Source organism: Euleptes europaea, chromosome 3 (genome assembly GCF_029931775.1).
Source record: "Euleptes europaea isolate rEulEur1 chromosome 3, rEulEur1.hap1, whole genome shotgun sequence".
Lineage (NCBI taxonomy): Eukaryota > Metazoa > Chordata > Lepidosauria > Squamata > Sphaerodactylidae > Euleptes > Euleptes europaea.
The window spans coordinates 114510002-114532433 of NC_079314.1; the positions used below are offsets into that span (position 1 = coordinate 114510002).

A 22432-nucleotide genomic window follows, 5' to 3' on the forward strand; every position below is an offset into this window, starting at 1 on the left:
GTACAGCGTGGTGTAGTGGTTAAGAGTGGTGGTTTAGAGCAGTGGACTCTAATCTGGAGAACTGGGTTCGATTCCCCACTCCTCCACATGAGCTGCGGACCCTAATCTGGTGAACCGAGTTGGTTTCCCCACTCCTACACATGAAGCCAGCTGGGTGACCTTGGGCTAGTCACAGCTCTTTCAGCCCCACCTACCTCACAGGGTGTCTGTTGTGGGGAGGGGAAGGGAAAGCGATTTCTTCCTTAAGTGGTAGAGAAAGTCGACATATAAAAAAACAACTCTTCTTCTACTGTGTTAAAGGCCATGGTTCTGTGCACGTAACCGCATAAAAAGTTGATTTCAGTGAAGAATCAACGCATTCCCAGCTGCATGGCAAGCTTTCAGCTTTCTCTTTTGCTCATTGTGTTGAACAGTTAAGAACTATAGAAGTGTATTAGCAGGACAAAGCACAGTATATTCCTTTTTCCACATCAGGCACTTCGGCTCTTATATCAGGGTTAAAAACATTTAAAATGATGAAACAAAGCACAATGGCAACTGATAAGGCCGATATACTTAAACCACACATCATATGCTTTTTGGCTTACTGGCCTTCACCAGTGGTCAGATAAAATCACATGTAATGCACACACAAGCCTATGCAAATATAACACAATCTATAAACAGAATTATAAAAGCCCAGGTATGGGTGTAGGAGTGCATAACAATTTTCAAATTTGAAAGCCCATGAAGCAGCATGAACAGCAGAGGCTAATCTGGTGAACTGGATTTGTTTTCCCACACCTACACATGAAGCCAGCTGGGTGACCTTGGGCAAGTCACAACTCTTAGAGCTCTCTCAGCCTCACCTACCTCACAGGGTATCTGTTGTGGGGAGAGGAAGGGAAGGTGATTGCAAACTGGTTTAATTCTACCTTAAGTGGTAGAGAAGGTCGCCATATAAAAACCAACTCTTCTTTTATCATTTTTAATGTTTTTAACCCTGATATAAGCGCCTTAAAATAAATATATTTGTAGATAACATTATTTTACCTTTCTCCACCCAACCTTTGAGTGCCCAACGTTTGGTTTTTCAGGTTGGGGTCCCCCTCCTTTTTTTGTTTTGTTTATTGACTAGCGAAAACTGAAACCGATAACCAAGTTATCTCTGGGGCAGTCAATTGTGATTTTTAATTTGAACAGCAGTGAATTATAAGTCATTGCTATTTATATTGCTGTAATTTTGCAGAAGCTTGTTTTTCTAGGGTAATAAAATGTCAATCCCATCCCGCCTTGATTCAGTAATTTTCCTAACCTGGGCGCCTGAACTCTTTGGATGGTTGATTTTAATAGACTTAAATAAACAAAAGTGCTTCTAAATTAGCAAATCTAACATCAACAAAAACAGACTGTGCGGCCTTTAAATATGTTATGTTCCTGCATCTTACTGCAGTTCAGCGTTTAATAACCACAATTATTTTCCCGGTGTTAAATCAGATCTTTTGTGTTTATTAAAAACAAACAAACGAACAAACAAAAACTACCCTCCCCAGTCACAAAGGGAGGGAAAAAATGTACGTAACTGATTTGGAATGGTGGAATTAAACTGCATATATTTTTAAAACCTTGGTGCTTTTTACCACCATTGTCCCCAGATCGAGAGCCAGCCTGAATGACGCAAATTGTTTCTGCCATTGATTCTCGTGACCCTGTGTTTGTTTACACTGTTTTCGGTACTTTCTGAAGTTACTCATTAGGGCTCGAAAAATCCCAGGGCAGCCTCTCTTCCTGTTAGGAGGCCGCATTTGAATGCTTGCTTGATGCTATGTCATAGGCCTGATTGAACTTCTCGAGGCCAAGGTCCGTTTGCTAAACTCTTGGCAGATGAGAGCATCCCGGTGGTCAGTTACAATCGTCCTCCTTCTCTAAAGAGACCCATCTCAGTTCTCACATATGGTTGCCAGTCCCCAACTAACATCAATTACAACTTTAAACATCAGTTACAACTTTTGAGAGCCAGTGTGGACTAGTGGTTAAGAGTGGTGGTTTGGAGCGGTGGACTCTGATCTGGAGAACCGAGTTCGATTCCCCACTCCTCCACGTGAGCGGCGGAGGCTAATCTGGTGGACTGGATCTGTTTCCCCACTCCTGCACATGAAGCCAGCTGGGTGGCCTTGGGCTACTCACAGCTCTCTCAGCCCCACCTACCTCACAGGGTGTCTGTTGCAGGGAGCGGTAGGGTAGGCGATTGTAAGCTGGTTCAATTCTTCTCTAAGTGGTAGAGAAAGTCGGCATATAAAAACCAACTCTTCTTCTAAACCTGCCAATTTGACTGTTATCCATTCATTACGTTACCAATTGATTTTATGAAACAGCAACTTTTTATGAAATGGGGAATTTTCTACTGGGGACAAGAACAAGAGTGGGAAATTTTCCTCCTGGAAAATGTTCTGCCACGCAATCACTGCAGGCGCAACAGAAACGCTTTGCAGGCTGAATCATGCCCGTTTTCCCTCTCCATGGAGTATATTCTCATCTTGGATTCTTTGCCTGGGAAGGGGAGAAGTGGATAGTGGATCAGAATGCCTAGAAATCACAATCTGGTGCAGATCAAAGATACTTTGCCATTGATCTTTTGGTGAATGATCCGGGGAGATCAAGTGGCATGGTGCCATCTTCCCTCCTGAAGTTTCAGAAGCTGTTGTTTTTCCCTTCTTGGCAGGATTCCCAGGAGGTTACCACCAGCTTTTACACAATGAAGTGGTTTTTCCAGTGTTTCCTTGACCGTGTGAGTGTCCTTGTTTTGTTTCCCTGTTTCTGTCATTCCCTGTTTCTGTCATTCGGGTTGTTTCCCTGTTGCCGTCATTCCCAAATGAGCATTTTCGGGGCAAGTTCGGGCATCCTTCTTTGATCTGTATTTTTGATCCTGGATTCTCTCATTGCAGACTCCCTTTAGGTTAACCCTCAGGATCTGGGATATCTACGTACTTGAAGGCGAACGGGTTCTCACTGCAATGTCTTACACCATTTTGAAAATGCACAGAAGTAAGAACTCCGCCCGGCTTTAAACGCTAACGCGTTGAAAGATGAGTTTTTGGATATCTTTCTCAAAGCGCTGTGGTTGTCCTTCCGCTTTAGTTTGTTTTCCTCTTGCACGGGAGGGCAGGTTTTGCAACTGCTTTATTTCTAGTTGTCTTGGAAGGAGCAACAAGATCACTGCCAAAAAGATTCTTGTAACATGAAGCATATGCGTCAGCTATGTCCCAAATCATAGAATCATAGAGTTGGAAGGGACCACCAGGGTCATCTAGTCCAACCCCCTGCACAATGCAGGAAATCCACAACTACCTCCCCACACACACACCCCAGTGACCCCTACTCCATGCCCAGAAGATGGCCAAGATGCCCTCCCTCTCATGAACTGTCTAAGGTCATAGAATCAGCACTGCTGACAGATGGCCATCTAGCCTATGCTTAAAAACCTCCAGGGAAAGAGAGCTTACCACCCGCCGAGGAAGCCTGTTCCACTGTGGAACCGCTCTAACTGTTAGAAACTCTTTTGATTTAATTTCAACCCGTTGGTTCTGGTCCGACCTTCTGGGGCAGCAGAAAACAACTCTGCACCATCCTCTATATGACAGCCCTTCAAGTACTTTGAAGATTATTTTCATATCCCCTCTCAGTCTTCTCCTCTGCAGGCTAAACAAACTGATTTATTTATTTCATTTATTTCATTTAAAAACATTTCTGTGCTGCCTGTCTACTCAAAGAGGGTCCTCAGGATAATGAACATTAAAACGTTTCAACATTAAAACAGCATTTAAACTAAGGTGTATACAAAGTAAACAATTCAATAAAAACTGATTAACACAGACACACAGAACAACACAATCAGGGAGGAAGGCCGATAACAAGAGTTTCCATCTAGACATTAGGAAGAATTTTCTAACAGCAGAGGCTAGATGGCCATCTGTCAGCAATGCTGATTCTATGACCTTAGGCAGATGATGAGAGGGAGGGCACCTTGGCCATCTTCTGGGCATGGAGTAGGAGATCTCTGGGGGTATGGGAGGGAGGTAGTTGTGAATTTCCTGCATTGAGCAGGGAGCTGGACTAGAGGCCCCCGGTGGTCCCTTCCAACTCTATGATTCTATGAACATTTATGGGGGGAGGTCCAAATGAACCAAAGTCTTCACCTTCTGGTGGACAATAATGATAGAGGGACACAGACGAGTCTCCTTGGGGAGGGAGTTCCAATGTTTTGGCACCACAATGGAGAAGGCCCTTTCTCCGAGTGCCACCCATATAGCCTCAGATGGTGTGGGCACCCAAAACAGCTTGGAGCAGATAGGTAGGTTTATAAGGGACAAGGCGGTCCTTAAGGCGGTCCCTCTTCACCTCCCAACAGACAGGAACATGGGTACTGGCAGAAAGGGTCATGCCCGGAGCATTATTGTTGGAGAAAGTTACGTTAGTTGCAGGAAGTGGCAAAGTTGGCTTGGAGATAGCCCCAAGGACCCAGAATGAGTTTGCTAGGAGGGGACTTGGCAAAGCCTGTTCTTTAAAGAAACCTGTGGTGGTTGAAGCTGCCGGTGCTATTGCAGGGGTAGCATAATCTGCTGCTTAAACTTTTTCTTCTCTGCTATGTATTGTCCAGTCTGAGCATTATTATCCTGCTGAGTGTCTGCCACATTCCACGCAACAGCAGCAAATGCTGTGGAGCAAGTGGTGGAGAAACAGTCACCCTCGTGACACCAGAAGTCAAAGCAAGTTCTAGAATCCTAGAGCTGGAAGGGACCACCGGGGGCCTCTAGTCCAGCCCCCTGCTCAATGCAGGAAATTCACAACTACCTCCCCCCCATACCCCCAGAGATCTCCTACTCCGTGCCCAGAAGATGGCCCCAAAAAATGTTTTGCTCTACGCATGCCTGCCGTTTTTTAGCAGCAGCCATGTGTCTGGTGTTATTGTCTAGCTCTCCTGGGATGACCCAGAATTCTGTTATTCCTTGAGTTCATTTTACTCATAGATCAGTATTCAAATAATTTCATTTTAATCTTAATAATAATAATATTTATACTGCCAATCTAGCTGTTTTGTTTCTGCACTCTGAGCTTATGTTTTCCCCCCCAAAACCCTAGAACACCTGATGAAATTGGAAATGGAAGAACTCGTTGAATTTCTTCAGGAGACTCTTGCCAAAGATTTCTTCTTCGAAGATGACTTTGTCATAGAGCAGCTCCAAAGCTCCATGGCAGAACTGAAAAGAGCAAAGTTGGACCTGCCAGCAGGAGGTAAGTCGCTCGAGAGAGTCCCTTGTCTGTGGATGCCGAACAAAAAACACGGCTGTGCTCACTTTCCCCCCACCTCTTTGAAGCTTCGCCTGGCCCTCAGCACCTTTCCGGAGGGGCTGGCCTTGCCCCCTGTGTGCATAAAGTTTACAGAGCACAGGCTGACCGTGTGCAGACAGCAGGGCTGGAAAGACAAATGGAGGGGGGACACATGAAGAAGGGGTGATCTGTGGATGGTAGGAGCAAGGATAAATTCTTGAACAGTCCTGCTTTAGTGTGCTAATAGAAGGAGCTAGTGAGGGATGAATTGTGGAATTCACTACTGGTGGACATAGTGATGGCCGTGAACATAGATGTCTTTAAAAGAGGGTTAGACAGATTCATGGAGGAGACATCCACCCATGGCTAGTACCTACAGTGAGCTAAGGGAACCTCAATATTCAGAAGTGATAACCTCTGAAAACCAGTGCTAGGCGGCAGCATCAGGTTGAGGGCCTTGGCTTCTATGCTCTGTTCGTTGGCCCCCAGGGCAACTGATGTGAGATAGGATGCTGGACTAGATCCATCCGAGCTCTTCTTATATTCTTATGAGGCATGAGCTAGACAGCCAAGCTGATGTTTCTGTGGAAGTGACATAATCCAAGGAAAAGGAAAAGTTCACAGGTGGCAGTCTTCACTTCGCTTTCCCCTCCTGCCCACAGTGCAATAGTCTCTTCATTTGTGAAAAAACTGAATGAGAAGGGACCCCTTTAAAAAGGGTGGGGGACTGCAACATGAAAATCAATTCAGCGTTCTTTTTCTTTTCACTTTCTTGGTTTTTTTTTCAGACGAATATGGAATTTTTCATTTATATGTCTGGAGAACTCACACGTAACCTCTTTCTCTCTTTGCATTTCCTTTGATTAACCAACTAACTCTCTGATAGGTTTCCATGGTTAAAGCCCCCCCACACACACTAATTTCTCCTAAGTTGCATCCAAATGTGATGAAGTTTTGGGTTGCCGTGGAATCTTGGTTTCATTCGGGCAGTTTCGCTCGTCTCTGCTTGATTTGAACCGCACCGTTAGGGCTGTCCGTTGCCTCCTCATATGTCTGCCTAGCCTTGGTCACAATCGAGCATGGCTTGAAATTTCTGCCAATGGTGTGTGTGCCTGAGGATTATTTCAACAGCCTAGGGACAAACCATTATATCGATTTAAAATATTGTCGAAGGCTTTCACGGTCAGAGTTCATTGGTTCTTGTAGGTTATCCGGGCTGTGTAACCGTGGTCTTGGTATTTTCTTTCCTGACGTTTCGCCAGCAGCTGTGGCAGGCATCTTCAGAGGAGTAACACTGAAGGACAGTGTCCCATTATGTCGATTGCCTTCTTTGGAGCTCCCTTTCTTTTCATCCAAGTTTCCAAACTGAATAATAATCATAACATTTATTTATAGTCTACCCTTCTCGTACCAAAGCAGGGCTCAGGGCAGTTTACAACAAAAATAAAACAACTCTTCAAGACGCGAGTATCATCTTTGCTGGCCTCCCTACCCTGCTTCTTTTTCGTTTGACTTTAATCTAGGGGGCAACCTGCTGCTTATCTCAGGCAACATGAGTGAATGCAGGCGCCCTCTGGAGTTTCCGAGGTTTTAACTAGAATTTTATTGTTTTAAATTTAGAATGTATGCTTAATTTTACTATTGATTATTCGTGATGTATTTTAAATGATATTACCCACTCTGAGCCTGGCTTTGGCCGGGGGAGGGCAGGCCACAAATCAGAAAAATAAATAAATAAATAACAACAGATAGCAGAATATAAAATACATGCAAAATACAATTCGAAAATACACTCAAAAATAATGGCGCTTTAACATCTGTCAACCCCCAACACTGAAATGTCCAGCTTGCATTTCAGACATCATGGGGGGAAAATGACAAGCCCAGCCAGTATAAAACTAAGAGAAGAGGAGGCTGGGAGAAGAGACCAGAAAAAGAAGCAAGCGGAAGGGAAGCATAAAGGTCCAGGCCATTGGATAGGATGCCATAGATGTAAACCTGTTGCTTCCTCAACCGTAGGCCTGGCGGAACAGCTCTGTCTTATAGGCTGTCTGGAACTGGACAAGATCCATTAGGGCCCGGGTCTCCTTGGACAGAGAGTTCCACCAGGCAGGGGCCACAGCCAAAAAAGCTGCAGCCCTAGTTGAGGAGAGGCTGTGGCTCAGCGGTAGAGTGTCTGCTCGGCATGCAGATCCCAGGTTCAATCCCCGGCATCTCCAGTTAAAGGGACTAGGCAAATAGGTGATGCGAAAGATCTGAGACCCTGGAGAGCTGCTGCCAGCCTGAGCAGACAATACTGTCTTTGAGGGACCAAGGGTCTGATTCAGTATAAGGCAGCTTCATGTGTTCATGTGAGGACAACCAGATGTTCTTTGCGCGTGGGATAACCAGGAGATTGTCAGAAAAGGAGCACAAAGCTCTTTGGGGAGGGTGAACATCTGCATCTGAAACGCTCAATGAAGTGCCTGGAATAACTGTCATCCTGCAATATTATACCAATTGCCGACCTAAGCTAGTATTTGCATATACTGCTGATGATGATTTAGAAAGAAGAAAAAGATAGCTCGTTTTCTAGGGCCAAAAGAGGTACTACTCTGAATATGCAGCTGCCGTCTCAAATAGTAGCTCCATGTCCAGGCTCCTCACCTCCCAACGGTTAGTGGCACTGTCTGTGTGTCATGACATCACACTGCTCTGCATTTCCCTGCCTGACGGCATTGGCTGTCATTGGACAGAGATGGAGAATGAGGGAACGTCGTGATATAAAGCGAGTGCCATTCAACATTGTGGGGAGCTAGAGGTAGGGCTTCTGTTTTCAGCAGCAGTCTTGCGTTCAGGATAATATCCGGGTTTGCCCCTAGCTTGTACATTGTACTTTTCACATTCACACTTCAGTTTTTTTGATTCAGAATGCATCCAGAATGGAAAATCACTGCATAGAAAGCAAACCCTTGAATACTTCTTTTTTCTTTGTGGTGTTTCTCCCCTCATATGTGCTATGGCTCGCATGATGCATATGTTCTGACGCTGGAATACAAATCCCAAAAATGCACTGAAAGCAGCTGAAATTGTGTGTGGCATTGAGATCCGTGCAAATCGACTGCCGATGCAGCATGGAACAATTAACTCAGGAAGTTTTGCAGTTGTGATTAATTCCCACTAGGTGGTGACAAAGATCCAGAATAAATCAGTAATGTTATTTTGTTTCTTCCCCCCACTCCCATCTGAATTTAACTTATTTTCTTAGAGATGATGCTAGTAGCCCTGTTTCCTTCACACTCTGTATCAGCAGGTTAGGGTGTTTTGTCAAGCCAACCTTTTTTAAAAATCCGGTGACTTATATAGTTCTCTCCCCCTCCCCCCAGGTTCTGGTATTAAAGAGAGATCCCCTGTTTTCAGAAGAACGGCAAAGCTTGCAATAGAATTGTCCTAGGATGTAGGACTATGAATGCACAGGCATTCCTTTATTCTAGGCCCAATGAATTTTGCAGTAGAACCTTTTCCTTGAGATCTTGGGGGTGCTGGTAGAGAAGGAACTAGCGTTGTATCATTATTTCATGAGCTGCTCTGGGCCTGAGAGGCAGATTTAACCAGGAGAGTGGGGCTGGAGGAGTCCTTTGGCCACGTACCTGTAAAAAACCGTCTTGCAGAAATTGTGGCACGAACGTTTGAAGAATCGTGAACTGTATGATTCAGCCAAAGTTAGGCTTAAAAAAAAAAAATCCCGCAGGAGAGTTGTGTATGTACTTATGTGCAGGACTCAGTGGGACCGGAATGTGCTGGAAGTCTTTTTCTGGCACCGTGATCCTATGTCACTGAGCCAGCAATGTAGCTCTAGGAAGAGGCAGTACTGACATAGCTAGAGTAGTTTCTCTCATGAGCTATGTAGGGCAAATCGGGGTTTCCCTCCCCCGTTCTCACTATGACCGTGCCATAGGAAGCCTACAATTATGTTAATATTTTTAAATACGGACAAAGTCAACCCCAGCAGAGCAGATCACCTGTAGAAGGGCATTCTGCAATTGCTGGTGTAATCGGGGAAGGGTGGACCTCTGTTGGTACCCTGATCATTTTGTTTTACATACAAGATTTATTAGCCACTATCCAAAATTTTGAACGGCTAGAGTCAAGTCCAGTAGCATCATAGAGACCAACAAGATTTTCGGGGTACGAATGTTCGAGAGTCAAAGCTCCCTTTGTCAGATATGAGCTCGAAATTCTTGTTGGTCGCGAAGGTGCTACTGGACTCGAGTCTAGCTGTTCTCCTGCAGTTCAACGCGGCTGCCCTTTGAAACAAAATTCTGAAAGGTGCCCATGACAAAATAAAACCCTACGATCCTATAAAAACAATTAAAACCACATGAATTAAGCTACAATGTAACTGCAAGTGTTTCTGTGGCGAATGGCAGCATAAAAGTACTCGCTGAGTCAAGACGTGGGCATTATCCTTCAGAAAGTACTTTAGGTCGGCCGAGAAAGTTAGTTCCGTGATTGGAAAGCTACTCTGTTGAACAGGAAATCTGCTTTAGTTAGGCTCTTTTCCAACCCACCCACCCCCCAAGAATTATAATTTTCAAACTCTTTTTATGATTTTTTTGCTGGCTTTGCATGCTTAACTTACTTTAGGGTAGGGAGGTTTTTTCTCCTTAAAACGTGTCTTCTGTTTTTCCTCTTTCTCGCCAGGACCCGATATCGTGGTCTTCCTGTCCGCTACTACCCCCCAAGCGTCTCCTGGTATTTTACCTCTTGACTCGTTCACAGTTTCCGTGTGCTTTTTCGGGGGGGAGGGAGGGGGTTGAGCAAGGATTTGTTTTTATTAACCAGGCATGCTCGTATTGACTTTTGGATTCAAGATTCTCGCCACTCCTAACAGCAAGACGTTGTTTCCGTCTCCCCACTTGCATGTTCAACGAGTCTGGTGGAGTGGCGGCAGCAGGTCCATGTGGATCAGCTTCCTCCACTGCAACGAGTAAGCGCTAATGTGCAAGGGTTTTTGTGTTGGTCTTTGGACTGGGGCAAAATAAGATCACAGGCTTGCAAATAGTCAGTGGCCCAGTTGCCATGGCGAGGAGGATCAGTCAGCTAGTCAGGAAGGCATTTTTACTAAACAGTTCCTCATTTCCCACTAGGCCACCAATATGCCTATCAAGGATTTAACAAAAAAACAAAAACAAACTCGTGGCCATATTTATTTCCTAAAGTACATTACAAGATACTTATTTTGTATCCTTTAATGTATTTTTTTAAGTTTGCATAATTTCCTCAAAGTGAAATGGCAAGATGGGTAGTTGTTTCCACAGTTTTCATCAGGATTTGGTCATCTTTCTGAAGCTATAGAACCATGGTCCCCAACGTGATATGTTGAAGAGGGTACTATCAGATTTATATACAAAACCTTGCACCCTGACATTTTGTGGCTCCGCCTCATGCGGCAGCCATTTTGTGATTATGCACAATGCACTGTGTCAGAATTTCAAAGGTGCCCACAGGCTCAAAAAGGTTGGGGACCCCTAATATAGAATCATAGAGTTAGAAGGGGTCATAGAGGCCATCTAGCCCAACCTCCTGCTCTATGCAGGATCAGTGTAGAGCATTCCTGACAATTGTTTGTCCAGCCACTGCTTAAAGACTGCCAATGAGGGGGAGCCCACCACTTCCCTAGGTAGCTGATTCCACCGTTGAACGACTCTTACTGTAAAAAAAAATACCTTCCTAATATCCAGCCAGTACCTTTCTGCCCACAATTTAAACCCATTATTGCGAGTCCTATCCTCTGCTGCCAACAGGAACAGCTCCCTGCCCTCCTTGAAGTAACAGCCCTTCAAATACTTAGAGAGAGGAATCCTGTTCCCCCTCAGCCTCCTCTTCTCCAGACTGAACATTCCCAAGTCCCTCAGCCTTTCCTCATAGGGCTTGGACTCCAGGCCCCTGATCATCCTTGTCGCTCTCCTCTGCACCCGCTCCAACAGTTGCTTCCGTTCTCCACCCCCAATAGTGCTTTAGTATAGCCTTGCTGTTTGTCTCTTAATGCATCTTTTGTTAACATTGGTTTGAGTGACCCACATTTCCTGCTTACCCTCTCTGAGTTGGAACACAACATTTGCACTCTGTGTATAGCATGCCAGGGACCCCAGGGTTTGGACTGGGTCCTTGCTGGCCTTCACCTCATCACAGTCCCTGAGTCCTCTTCAGACCAAGAAGAGGGAGGGCCTTGTGGAGCTTCCATCCCTGTAGTTGGCCAACAGGATGAAGCCTCTGGATTGGCTGTGCATGTATAAAGTGCTGTCAAGTCGTAATGACTTATGGCGACCCCAGCAAGGGGCTCTCAAGGCAAGTGGTTTGATCATTACCTTCCTCTGCAGAGCCTTCCTTGGTGGTCTCCCTTCCAAGTAGCAGCCCTGCATCGCTTCCAAGATCTGACGAGGTCAGGCTATACCACGCCATCAAGTCATAATTGACCTATGGCAACGCCAGCAAGGGGCTTTCAAGGCAAGTGATTAAGCAGAGGTGGTTTGCCACTGCCTTCCTCTGCAGAGCCTTCCTTGGTGGTCCCCCTTCCAAGTATCAACCCGGCTTCGCTTCCAAGATCTGATGAGCTTGGGCGATACCTTGCCCCTTCCCTCCCCCTGGATTGGCTAGGCCAGGTATAAAGACTAGGCGCTTGGCCTCCTGTCTTTGCCTGGTCAACACAATGAGATCAGCCACTTGCTGCACTCCAGGTTGCAGCCCCTCCCAGGTTTTTACCTTTAGCTCAAACCTCCAGCTGTTTTTTTCCCTCTTATCCTGCCCCCCCCACCCCCCAGCAACCTTATGAGCATAGTGTGAAGCTGTGTTTAAAACAATCCAGTCATAATTGTGTGTGTAAAGTGTCGTCAAGTCACAGCTGGCTTATGGCAACCCCAAGCATGGGGTATTCAAGGCCAGTGAGAAGCTGAGGTGAACATAATTACATAAGAAAAGCCCTGCTGGATCAGACAAAGGCCCATCAAGTCCAGCAGTCTGTTCACACAGTGGTCCAACCAGGTGCCTCTAGGAAGCCCACAAGCAAGACTACCGCAGCAGCATTATCCTGCCTCTGTTCCACAGCACCTAATATAATAGGCATGCTCCTCTGATCCTGGAGAGAATAGGTAAGCATGATGACTAGTATCCATTTTGACTAGTAACCATGGATAGCCCTCTCCTCCACTACTGGCTCCAAACTCATAACAGACAAAATGAGAGTTGGAGACCTTCTTTTGCCCCTTGTCTTCAAGACTGGTAAATATCACCCTTCCCTAACTATCCAGGCTTTCTCCCTTTCCCTCCAGTTAGCTCTTGTAGGTTCTGCGCGTGTATGTAAATTTATTTTTAATTTCTTAATAAACACTCTTAAATTTTTAACAACCGCCAGTTCATTTGAGAGCTTTTTCTCAGGATGACCCTGGTATGCATTGGTTATTTGATCTCAGTTACCCCCCTCTCATCCTGCCTTTCTCCAACTAATTCCCCAACTTAAGTGGAGACCGCCTATTCAGGGTAACATTGGGGGGGGAGGGCAATAAAGGAACTAGGTATCTCCTTGGCTGCCCATTTCCCCTACTGCATTTGGCCTACTCCTGGAACACTGGGGAAGCAACATCTGGGGCTTCACTGCACAAAGAGGCCACAAATCATCACCCTGGCCCAAATTTTTGCTGGATTGTTCGCCTGTCTTAATGTCAAGCGCCAGCGATATCGGCAGATCCGAAGCGAGATATCTGCTTTGTTGTCTCGTACCCGTCTCTGACATCCAAGCCTGAAATTAATGTGCATCCATGTTGCGATTGAGGCCATGGGACAAAGATCTGAAGCAGTGGTGCTTTCATCCCGTCTCCTCTGCCTTTTCCTTTGTTGACTACCCGGTCACTGTCCAATTATTTTGCACATCTAATGGAAACGCACAAGCCGCGGTTTATGTGTGGCTTTGGTCTTGGCAATCAACAGCTGTGACCTTGGGATACTTTGGCTGTTAGAACATCTGGGCTTCTAATTCGACATTTGTAACCCCCCCCCCCCCGCCCCCGGCTCTGAGTCGGTAAGCTAGCATGGACGTTAAGCATCATTCTGACATTTTCTTTTCAAAAAAACCAATCTTCAAGATTCAGGTGTTAGCCTACAACATCTAAACAGCTTTGTGCCATGCGCGCCGGGGTTATATACACCCTTGCTCTGTCGTGTGATGGGCAGAGATTACCTTCTGTAATCTTCAAAGCAAAAAAGATTTCGATAAAAAATGTCTACAGCATTCTCCCTGGGGTTTCTTGAAAGCTTAATACTAATTAAGAGACCTTACGAGTGGTATTATTAAGGGGGGGAAAGCTTCCTTATGACTCAACCAAAGTGCATTTCAAAGGCTTGTTTTTTTAAAAAACAACAACAACTATGCATTGCATCGAGATATTAAAAGAAGAGAAAGCCCAGTGGATGTGTTTAAAATAGGTTTATAGTAGAATATTAAAAGCGTTGCCATGTTAAGCCCGCCAGAGTTAGGTAAGTGAATGCTGCTGGCTATAAATTCCAGGTCTCCTGTTCTTTAATTTAATGCATAGTTATTGTGGAACTCCCTGACCCAGGATGTGGTGATGGCTACCAACTTGGAAGGCTTTAAGAGAGGAGTGGACATGTTCATGGAGGAGCAGGCTATTCTTGGCTGCTAGTCAAAATGGATACTAGTCATGGTGCATGCCTGTTCTCTCCAGGATCAGAGGAGCATGCCTATTATATCAGATGCCGTGGAACACAGGCAGGATAACGCTGCTGCAGTCATCTTGTTTGTGGGCTTCCTAGAGGCACCAGGTTGGCCACTGTGTGAACAGACTGCAGGACTTGATGGTCCTTGGTCTGATCCAGCAGGGCCTTTCTTATGTTCTTATGTTACAAAGGAGGGTGTGGAAACATGCAACTCAGGGCTTCATGGCTGTGGCACGCTACTCTGGGAATGGCTTAATGAGAGAGTACATGTTCTTCACATGGACAAGATACATGGGTAATGGGTTGAAATCACGGGCGGAAAGGTACCAGCTAGTCGTTAGGAATTTTTTTTTTACAGTAAGAGCAGCAATGGAATTGGTTGCATATGGAGGTGGTGAGACCCTCATAAGAACATAGGAAAAGCCATGCTGGATCATTATCCTCACCCACTTGAAGCCAGCTGGGTGACCTTGAGCTGGTCACAGCTCTCTCGGCCCCGCCTACCTCACAGGGTGTCTGTTGTGGGGAGGGGAAGGGAAGGTGATTGTAAGCCAGTTTGATTCTGCCTTAAGTGGTAGAGAAATTCTCTCTCTCTCTCTCTCTCTCTCCCTCTCCCTCTCCCTCTCCCTCTCCCTCTCCCTCTCCCTCTCCCTCTCCCTCTATATGTATGTATATTTGTGTGATGAGCTTCTCCAAAAACAGTCCTCTGTGTATTCACACTCTCACATGCATAAATACAAACAAGCTGCTGTATATACAACGGGCCTGAGATGAGTAACGCATCTACCATGAAAACAAACATGCCATTCACAATGCCGTCCGCATCAGCTGAATTGTAGTCATCATTTCCTCCACTGTTTCCCAGTCCTAAAATCATAGAGTTAGAAGGGACCACCAGGGTCATCTAGTCCAACTCCATGCACAATGCAGGAAATTAACAATTACCTCCCCCCCATACCCCCAGTGACCCCTACTCCATGCCCACAAGATGGCCAAGGTGCCCTCCCTCTCATCATCTGCTTAAGATCATAGAATCAGCATTGCTGACAGATGCCCATCTAGCCTCTGCTTAAAAACCTCCAGGGAAGGAGAGCTTACCACCTCCTGAGGAAGCCTGTTCTAGATGGAAACTCTTTTGATCTAATTTCAACTGGTTGGTTCTGGTCCGACTTTCTGGGGCAACAGAAAACAACTCGGCACCCTCCTGTATATGACAGCCCTTCAAGTACTTGGTTATCATATCCCCTCTCAGTCTTCTCCTCTTCAGGCTAAACATACCCAGCTCCTTCAACCTTTCCTCATAGGACTTGGTCTCCACACCCCTCACTATCTTTGTTGTCCTCCTCTGGACACGTTCCAGCTTGTCCTGTAAATCATGTGTCTAATTGGAATGCACAGGTCTTCTGTTTTATGATTTTGACACGTTTTTTCCCATCTGTGGCTTCTTGTTTTCTAATCTCTGGTTCATCAAGAAAGGCCAGACATCATATATTGGCAAATGTAGAATGAGTCACCAGCCTGCAGATATTTTTGATAGCCTGCCAGGTCTCATGCAGATACAGACACAGTGGGTCTGTGGCTATGCAAAGGTTGCCGTGAATTTTGTTTGCTCCTTCTTAATACTGACCATGTGAGAATTTTTTTTACTTCCCTCCTGAGAGCCAGCGTGGTGTAGTGGTTAAGAGTGGCAGACTCTAATCTGGAGAGCCGGGTTTGATTCCTTGCTCCTCCATGTGAGTGGCAGAGTCTAATTCCCCACTCCTCCACATGAAGCCTGCTGGGTGACCTTGGGCTAGTCACAGTTCTCTCAGAACTGTCTCAGCACCACCTTCTTCACTAGGTGCCTGTTGTGGGGGGGGGGAAGGGAGGTGATTGTGAACCGCTTTCAGACTCCTTTGAGTAGAGAAAAGTGGGGTATAAAATCCTCCTCCTCTTCTCCTTCTCCTTCTATTGAGTCCGAGTAGCAAAGGCATTGAGAGACAACTTCATTGGGAAGGTTTCACCCTCCTCCTCTTCCTCCTCCTCCTCTTCTTCTTCTTCTTCTGTTGAGTCCGAGTAGCAAAGGCACTGAGAAACAACTTCATTGGGAAGGTTTTGCCCTATCCTGTTGAGTTGACAGGCACATTCTGTAGGACCTCTACCTCAAGCTTTCCCTTTTTCTCAGCTAGCTCTGCAACACACTCTTTATATCTAGCACTAGAGTTCCACCTCCCTATCGGAAATGTTGGAGATGGTTCAAATTCCCGTGGGTCCTCTCTTCTTCCTCTCACGTTGTCAGTACCTATGTGTTGGACACTGGTTGGCTTGGGAAAATCATTCGAGAAGAAGGTTTGGCTTGTATAATCCCCGCATAACATGGTACTTAAACATGCTGTGGGCATCTATAGAATTACATGGCAGCATATTCTCCACTGTTGAAAGCGGGCAATGAGTTGGATCTAACTGTGGTGTCTTTTGCTAGTGTGAGAGTCTTCTGAGGGCAGAAGAGCCTCCGATATCTGGGGAAGGTTTCTTTCTTCAAGGGGAAACCACTGTCATTAGCAGAGGGGGATTGTTCTGATCCAGTCTTTTGTTTCTGGCCCCTGCAGGGCATTTTCTGAATGGTGGAGTGACGGTTTTCTTTGTTCTCATATCTCTGAAGTAACTGCAGATAGAAGCGCCAAGTTCTGCACATTTTAATTTTTATTATGATGATTTTGTAGCTATTATCCTTCCTACAAGATCTGCACAACACAGAGGAAACGAGTGAAATTCCATAACTGGCTCTTTCCTGGTCATCAGCCTAGCTAATCTAATAGTGTCCCTTTTGGAAGGGCACATTAAGCAACGTTACCAAGATACGGCTTAGACCAGAAGAGGTTTTGAAACAGATGCATAACATTAAGGAGTGACATTTGTGGTAGAGGTGTGCATTAAATAGTTTGAATGCATCAGTAGTTCCAGTGGAGACAAGGAGAAAGTAATTTGAGCGAAAAGGTTGGAAGAAATTAATTTGTGATAGAGGTGTTTTCGGGAAAGCTGCAGGACTGTCATTTCTCTCGATAATTAAGACATTTCCAGTCTGGCATGTTGCAAGTCCTCCCTGGGGTTTGCATTTAAACAAAGGCTGGAAATAGACGTTAGAGTACACACAGGGCTGCCGCCAAAAGCGGCAGCTGTGTGTCCAGGTCTTCCTGCCGTAAGGTTCAGTACGGTTAGCGGCGTCCTAACGTTATGGCAATTGATGCTTTGCCACTGCTCCACATCATTGGCTGCCAGTGGAGGAGCGATGAAACGCAGAGCACTGCAACGGCCACAAGAGTAGTCCTGGCTACAGTATGGAAGCAAGAAGTAATTCCGGATATGGAAAGATGGCAGGAAAAAATGTCTGAATACGCAACCCTGGCTAAACTATCCAACTTGCTGAAAGAAAGATTGACGGATGAATTTGAAAAGAAGTGGAGGCTTTATTATGACTATGCAAATCTGAATGTGTAGTGTAAGAAATTTTTAAAAGTAGAGGATAGAAGATGTTAAAAGAATTGGAAAAAGGGGGTAGCAGGCAACATTATAGCTAAGCCAAAGTAGAAATGAAAAGCGCAATTAAGTATAGCAATGTTAGACATTGTTTATAATTTTATAACATAAAGAACTGGTTAATCAGAAGATTGAAAGCTAAAAAAGCAGGATGTTTATAAAACATAAGTAATTTAGAGTTGTTGATCTGGTAATTAAACTTACTGTAGGGTTTACATGAGTATGTTAGAAAAGTATGAGTGTGTTAGAAAAGGCAAGCATTTACTGATTTCCCTGAAAGATTGACAACTGAATGTTTGTGCAGGTGTTTGTGTATGCATTCGTTGAACATTTTTAATAAAAAAATATATTTTTAAAAAAGAAACGCAGAGCACCGTGGTCCTAAAACGTAGTGAACTTGTTGGTGGTGGAAAGTGCTGTCGAGTCTCCACCAATTCTCGTGGCCCCATAGGGTTTAGAAGGCAAGAGACAATCAGAGGTGGTTTGCCATTGCCTCCCTTGGCAAAGCCCCATCTTCCTTGGTGGTCTCCCATCTGAGCACTAACCAGGGGCGACCCTGCTTAGCTTCCAAGATCTGATGAGATCAGGCTCCTCACACTTAGTTCCAGCCAAAGATATGTGAAAGATACCGCCTTTGGGCTTTAACAGGCATAGTAATTCTGGGCAGAACTCTGAACCCGGTTTTTTGGAATGCACCAATCTTTCCCTCGCTGTGGGAGAAAGTAACAAATCACCACGTTTATCTGAACACAGCATCATCCAGGCCATCTAATAGAACTCTCCTTCTCCCCCCTCCATTCTTTTTGGGAACAGATCAGGTGTTTTCTCAATCTGTTCTTGGAGAGAGAATAGTGGTTACAATCAGACAGGGAGATAACGCTCGCTGATAAATCCTGTACAACCCAGTTAATTCAATCCCCTTTCTGCTCTGTTAGGCTGGACGGTTTGCTCACGCGCAAGAGATTTCTCCCAGAATAGGATGCCTGGCCATGTCCAAAGTTGTAATCATCTTAGTCTTAGAAACAGGATTGAGTTCTTTAGAGAGAAAAATTAGACCTCGAGCCGCTGCGGTTCCTGGAAAACAATACTTAACTGCATTGCTTTGAAGATCTTGTCATATATTCGAGACCATACAAGGTCAGGAAATAGGCTCCCAAATTTGATTTGCATTCCTAAGACAGCTCTTGCATGCCTGAATGAGTGCTTTCGATATCAAAGTTGCTGACCACCTGCAGCTCTTATTGCTGTCAAAGAGTGTATACTGGACATAAAACTAAATCAGCCGTAATCTCTGACCCCGTTAAGATCTGAATTCAGTTTCGAACACTGCAGTTTTGCTCATTCCCTATTATTTCATATGTTTTATGCGTTCTGAAAAAAACATAACAAGCATTGTTTGCCGTAGAAAGGATCTGTAGGGAATTTGAACTTTATATATATGTTATATCTGTTTTATTATTCATTCTTCTAGGTAAAGATGATGAATTTCCAAAGAAGAAGATGGGGAAAATTCCACTTGAACCTCAGCCTGCTATGCTTAATCTTACCCATCTGCTAAATGGACAGAGCAGTGCCAGTGCGTCAAACAGTACCCAGGAGATCAAGAGGACAGAGCAAAGGGCACCTGCAGAAAAAGTCCAAGAAAGTTCACCAGATCACCGAAGAAGAAGAAGAAATTCTGTGGAAAAGAAGCCTTCTTTGAGACAGCAGAAGCTTATACCAGCAGATACGCGGGGCAACTTGCCAAAGAACGATGCCGACGGCCAGAAAAAGCTTGACCTTCAAGCGGAGGCCAACGACGCCAAGCAAAATCATAACGCAGCTGCTAACCAAAATTCCAACGCGGCTTCAAATGCAAGAAGGGAATTTGTGCCCAGGTGGAATAAACCTTCTGATATCAAAATCATTGAAAAGACTGCAAAACTGAACGTGGACATCAAGGGTAGTAGGCCTGCGAACCACGCTGGTTCAGGAACATCTCCTAGCCCCGGTGGCGACACACAGCTCTTCAATGTAAAACAAAAGATGAGGGTTCTGGATGTTGACGAGGGTAAGCGAGGGTCAAATGCTTCACAGTATGACAATGTTCCTGGTGCTGATCTCGAGAATGACAATTCTGTGGATGAGGTGTTTGAGAGGACTCTGCCACAAAGTCCCAGAAATGCAGCTTACTCCAGCAATTCGAGGAAGCTGGCAGAGAAATCATCTAACCCACCAAAAATCTCCAACAACTATGCCTTCAACTCACAGCCAAGGGTCCCCAGATACTCGTCTCAATCTGATGGGGCAGATCTTGGACATAACATCAAACCACCACCGCCATCTTACAGTAACCCACCTGTTTACCATGGGAATTCTCCCAAACATGTTCCCAATGTGGTCCATTCGAGCTTCATATCCACACAGTATAATCAAGGTAATCCAACCTATTCTCCCAGTCGATCGGATGCCCCTAACCTTCCAAAAAAAACCTTTACTGATAAACCACATGTAAATTACTCTGTCAGCCGCCAGAATCTCATTGTGACCCCTTCTAGTCGAATAGAGGTTCTCCCTGTTGACAACTATGCAAGCAATCCAAAGTCGCCTATAGGGGTCAGATTTGTAATTCCTCCAGTGGATTATTGGCAAGACCATAGAAGGTGGCCAGATCTTCCTCATATGTACAGGCAGGATGCTTATGGGCAATCCCGGAGCCAAGATGGTAGCCAAAGCCACTTGGGTAACTTGAAGAAATACGCCCCTTTCCAGTCAACGCCTGTGAAAGATCTTCCGACCATTTCTGTGGATAGCCCCATAAAATACAGGACTTCCCCACCCTCGGGAGAACATGGCTCACCGCATTATCGATATCCAGGTCCCACAGGCCCCACCCACCACTACAGACACCAGACTGATGGATTGTCAGCGCATGAATCAGTAATGCTGTGAGAGGCTGTACATGCCTACTGTGAAGGCCAGGAGAAAAATGTGCAAGGTTCACAACTCTCTTGGGTCGGTAGCTAATCGAGATCAATAATTCCCCCCTTCCTCCTCCCCACAGGACACTTTGTATGAGACCTCTGCAAAGTAATAACACTGCTTCATGACCGTGTTAAATGTTGTCAAGAGCTGGCACTCTGTATTGAACATGGAAGATCAGATTCTGATGAACGTAGCAATAGTGTATATGTTCCACACTTAAGTAGCTTACAGCTGGGGAAACTACCTTGTTGCCTAAAACCTGTAAAAAACCAACAACCATGCACACACATCTGTAAGCTACTTTTTGACTGACACTACATCCAGTTGTGTTTACTTAACGGCCAGAGAATTACAGAGTCGAACGTAGAGGGTTGTATGTTTTTGGATTGCATCCACAAAGTACTTCTATTATTTTTTTTAATTTTTGCTAACTTAATTTATAAATCGCCCATTCTCTTAGGATGGGTGGCGTTTCTTGACATTCTTAAATACACTGCCTCAGTAACCCAGGAACAACAACTCTGGGTTATCCAATGCAATCTTGGTAGGGGAATGCCTATGCTTGTTCCTTGGCTAGAAAGGCAAGGTGAGCACCCGTAGCAAAGACAGGCTGAGACAGTCAATAAATGGTGCTTCTAAAATTAGGATGGTCTGTGACTTGTACCGTGTGTCTGGGGTGTCAGTAGAGCTCGAGTCAATTATCCATCGCCATCCCCCGTTTAATAGTTGTGTTCCGTGTGTGTTTCAGGTAAGTGAGAAGGGCAGCGATGCAACCAAACATTGCATCTTCAGCATCCAGTGCTCCACAAGTCTATGATTACAGTCGCCCTGTGCAGACACGAAGAACATGTGCATGGTGGGGATTGGGACCGTGTCCGCTCTCAATCCCCGCCTCCCTTTTTGCCAGGGTGCTTCCCAGTGTGCGTAGGCCCAACACTTTGGATTTTTTGTGCTTACACTCGTACAAAACCCAGTAACAATCCCTATCCTGTACAGCGCGTCCATTCCAGACGTCTGCATGGGGCTCTGGACAACCTGTTAAGGGGGTTTCTTTTGATTCGGCAGCTGCATATCGGGCGTTGTTGAGACACAAAAGGAGCAACACCAAAGGCGACCAGCAAAGGAAGAGAGAGAATCTTCTTCCTTTAAGCATAATTCTCCTTGAGGCAATGTCTCCTTTCTCTGTTTTTTACCCCTGACAAAAGGGGTTTTTGATCCCTTCAAATACATTGGGAGGGTTTGTAAGGACAATAGGAGTTCTGTTCCCATACAATAAATTCTGAGAAAAGAAGGTTTTTGGGTTTTTTGCTCTTGCTCATCCGGTGGCATTTTTCTTTGCTTTTGTTTCTCGTGCTGGGGTTGGCTTCACCGTTGTTTTGAGTATCTCCTGGGCGCCGTCTGCCCGGAACGGATGCATCTCTCGCATCCTGTTCGTTTCATCAAGCCTTATGCCAGGAATATTTCTGGTATGGAACAGACCCAGAACACCTGGCCTCCATAATTGGTGCAATGCCCAGCATGGCACACCAGCCACGTGTTGTGGCCTGGTAAGTGATTTACTCTCAGTTTCGTGCTCCCAGGTTTTGCAGTCCCGGTCAACAAAAAGCAAAAGTCATTTCACGTTCCCAAGCAAGTTGCCACCTATTCCTGGTTGGTCATACAATAGACACGGCGACCCAAGGTTGGCTTTGAGACCCAAATCCTCTAAGCCCAAATCTCAGCTTTGCTGTAGCTTCTGAGAAGACAAACGTGAAGCTGTTGGCTGGAGGATGGGGAGGTTGCAAGTTCACACCTTCAATGGGTCTCAAAACTGAGTTCCAATTGAACCCCCCCCAATATTTGTAAACCCATGTATTTGACGTCTTGTTTCTCTTGCGCCTGTGTGTTTGACGTCTTGTTTCTGTTCTTCTCTATTCCCCCAAACACTCTCCAA

At 45.3% G+C, this 22432-nt stretch overlaps 1 protein-coding gene across 3 annotated transcripts in view; it reads left to right on the forward strand.

The window, feature by feature from the left end:
- Positions 1 to 20466, forward strand: part of USP6NL (USP6 N-terminal like) — a 170342-nt gene extending 149876 nt beyond the window's left edge. For 2 of the 3 annotated variants that reach the window (XM_056845928.1, XM_056845927.1), the window contains 4 exons: positions 2702 to 2767; positions 2925 to 3024; positions 5119 to 5271; positions 19007 to 20466. In XM_056845928.1, the coding sequence (XP_056701906.1) occupies positions 2702 to 2767; positions 2925 to 3024; positions 5119 to 5271; positions 19007 to 20466 (1779 nt within the window). Of the gene's footprint in view, positions 1 to 2701; positions 2768 to 2924; positions 3025 to 5118; positions 5272 to 6095; positions 6179 to 19006 lie in introns of those variants that run through there. The other variant, XM_056845929.1, reaches the window with a different exon arrangement.
- The last annotated feature ends 1966 nt before the right edge of the window (positions 20467 to 22432 follow it).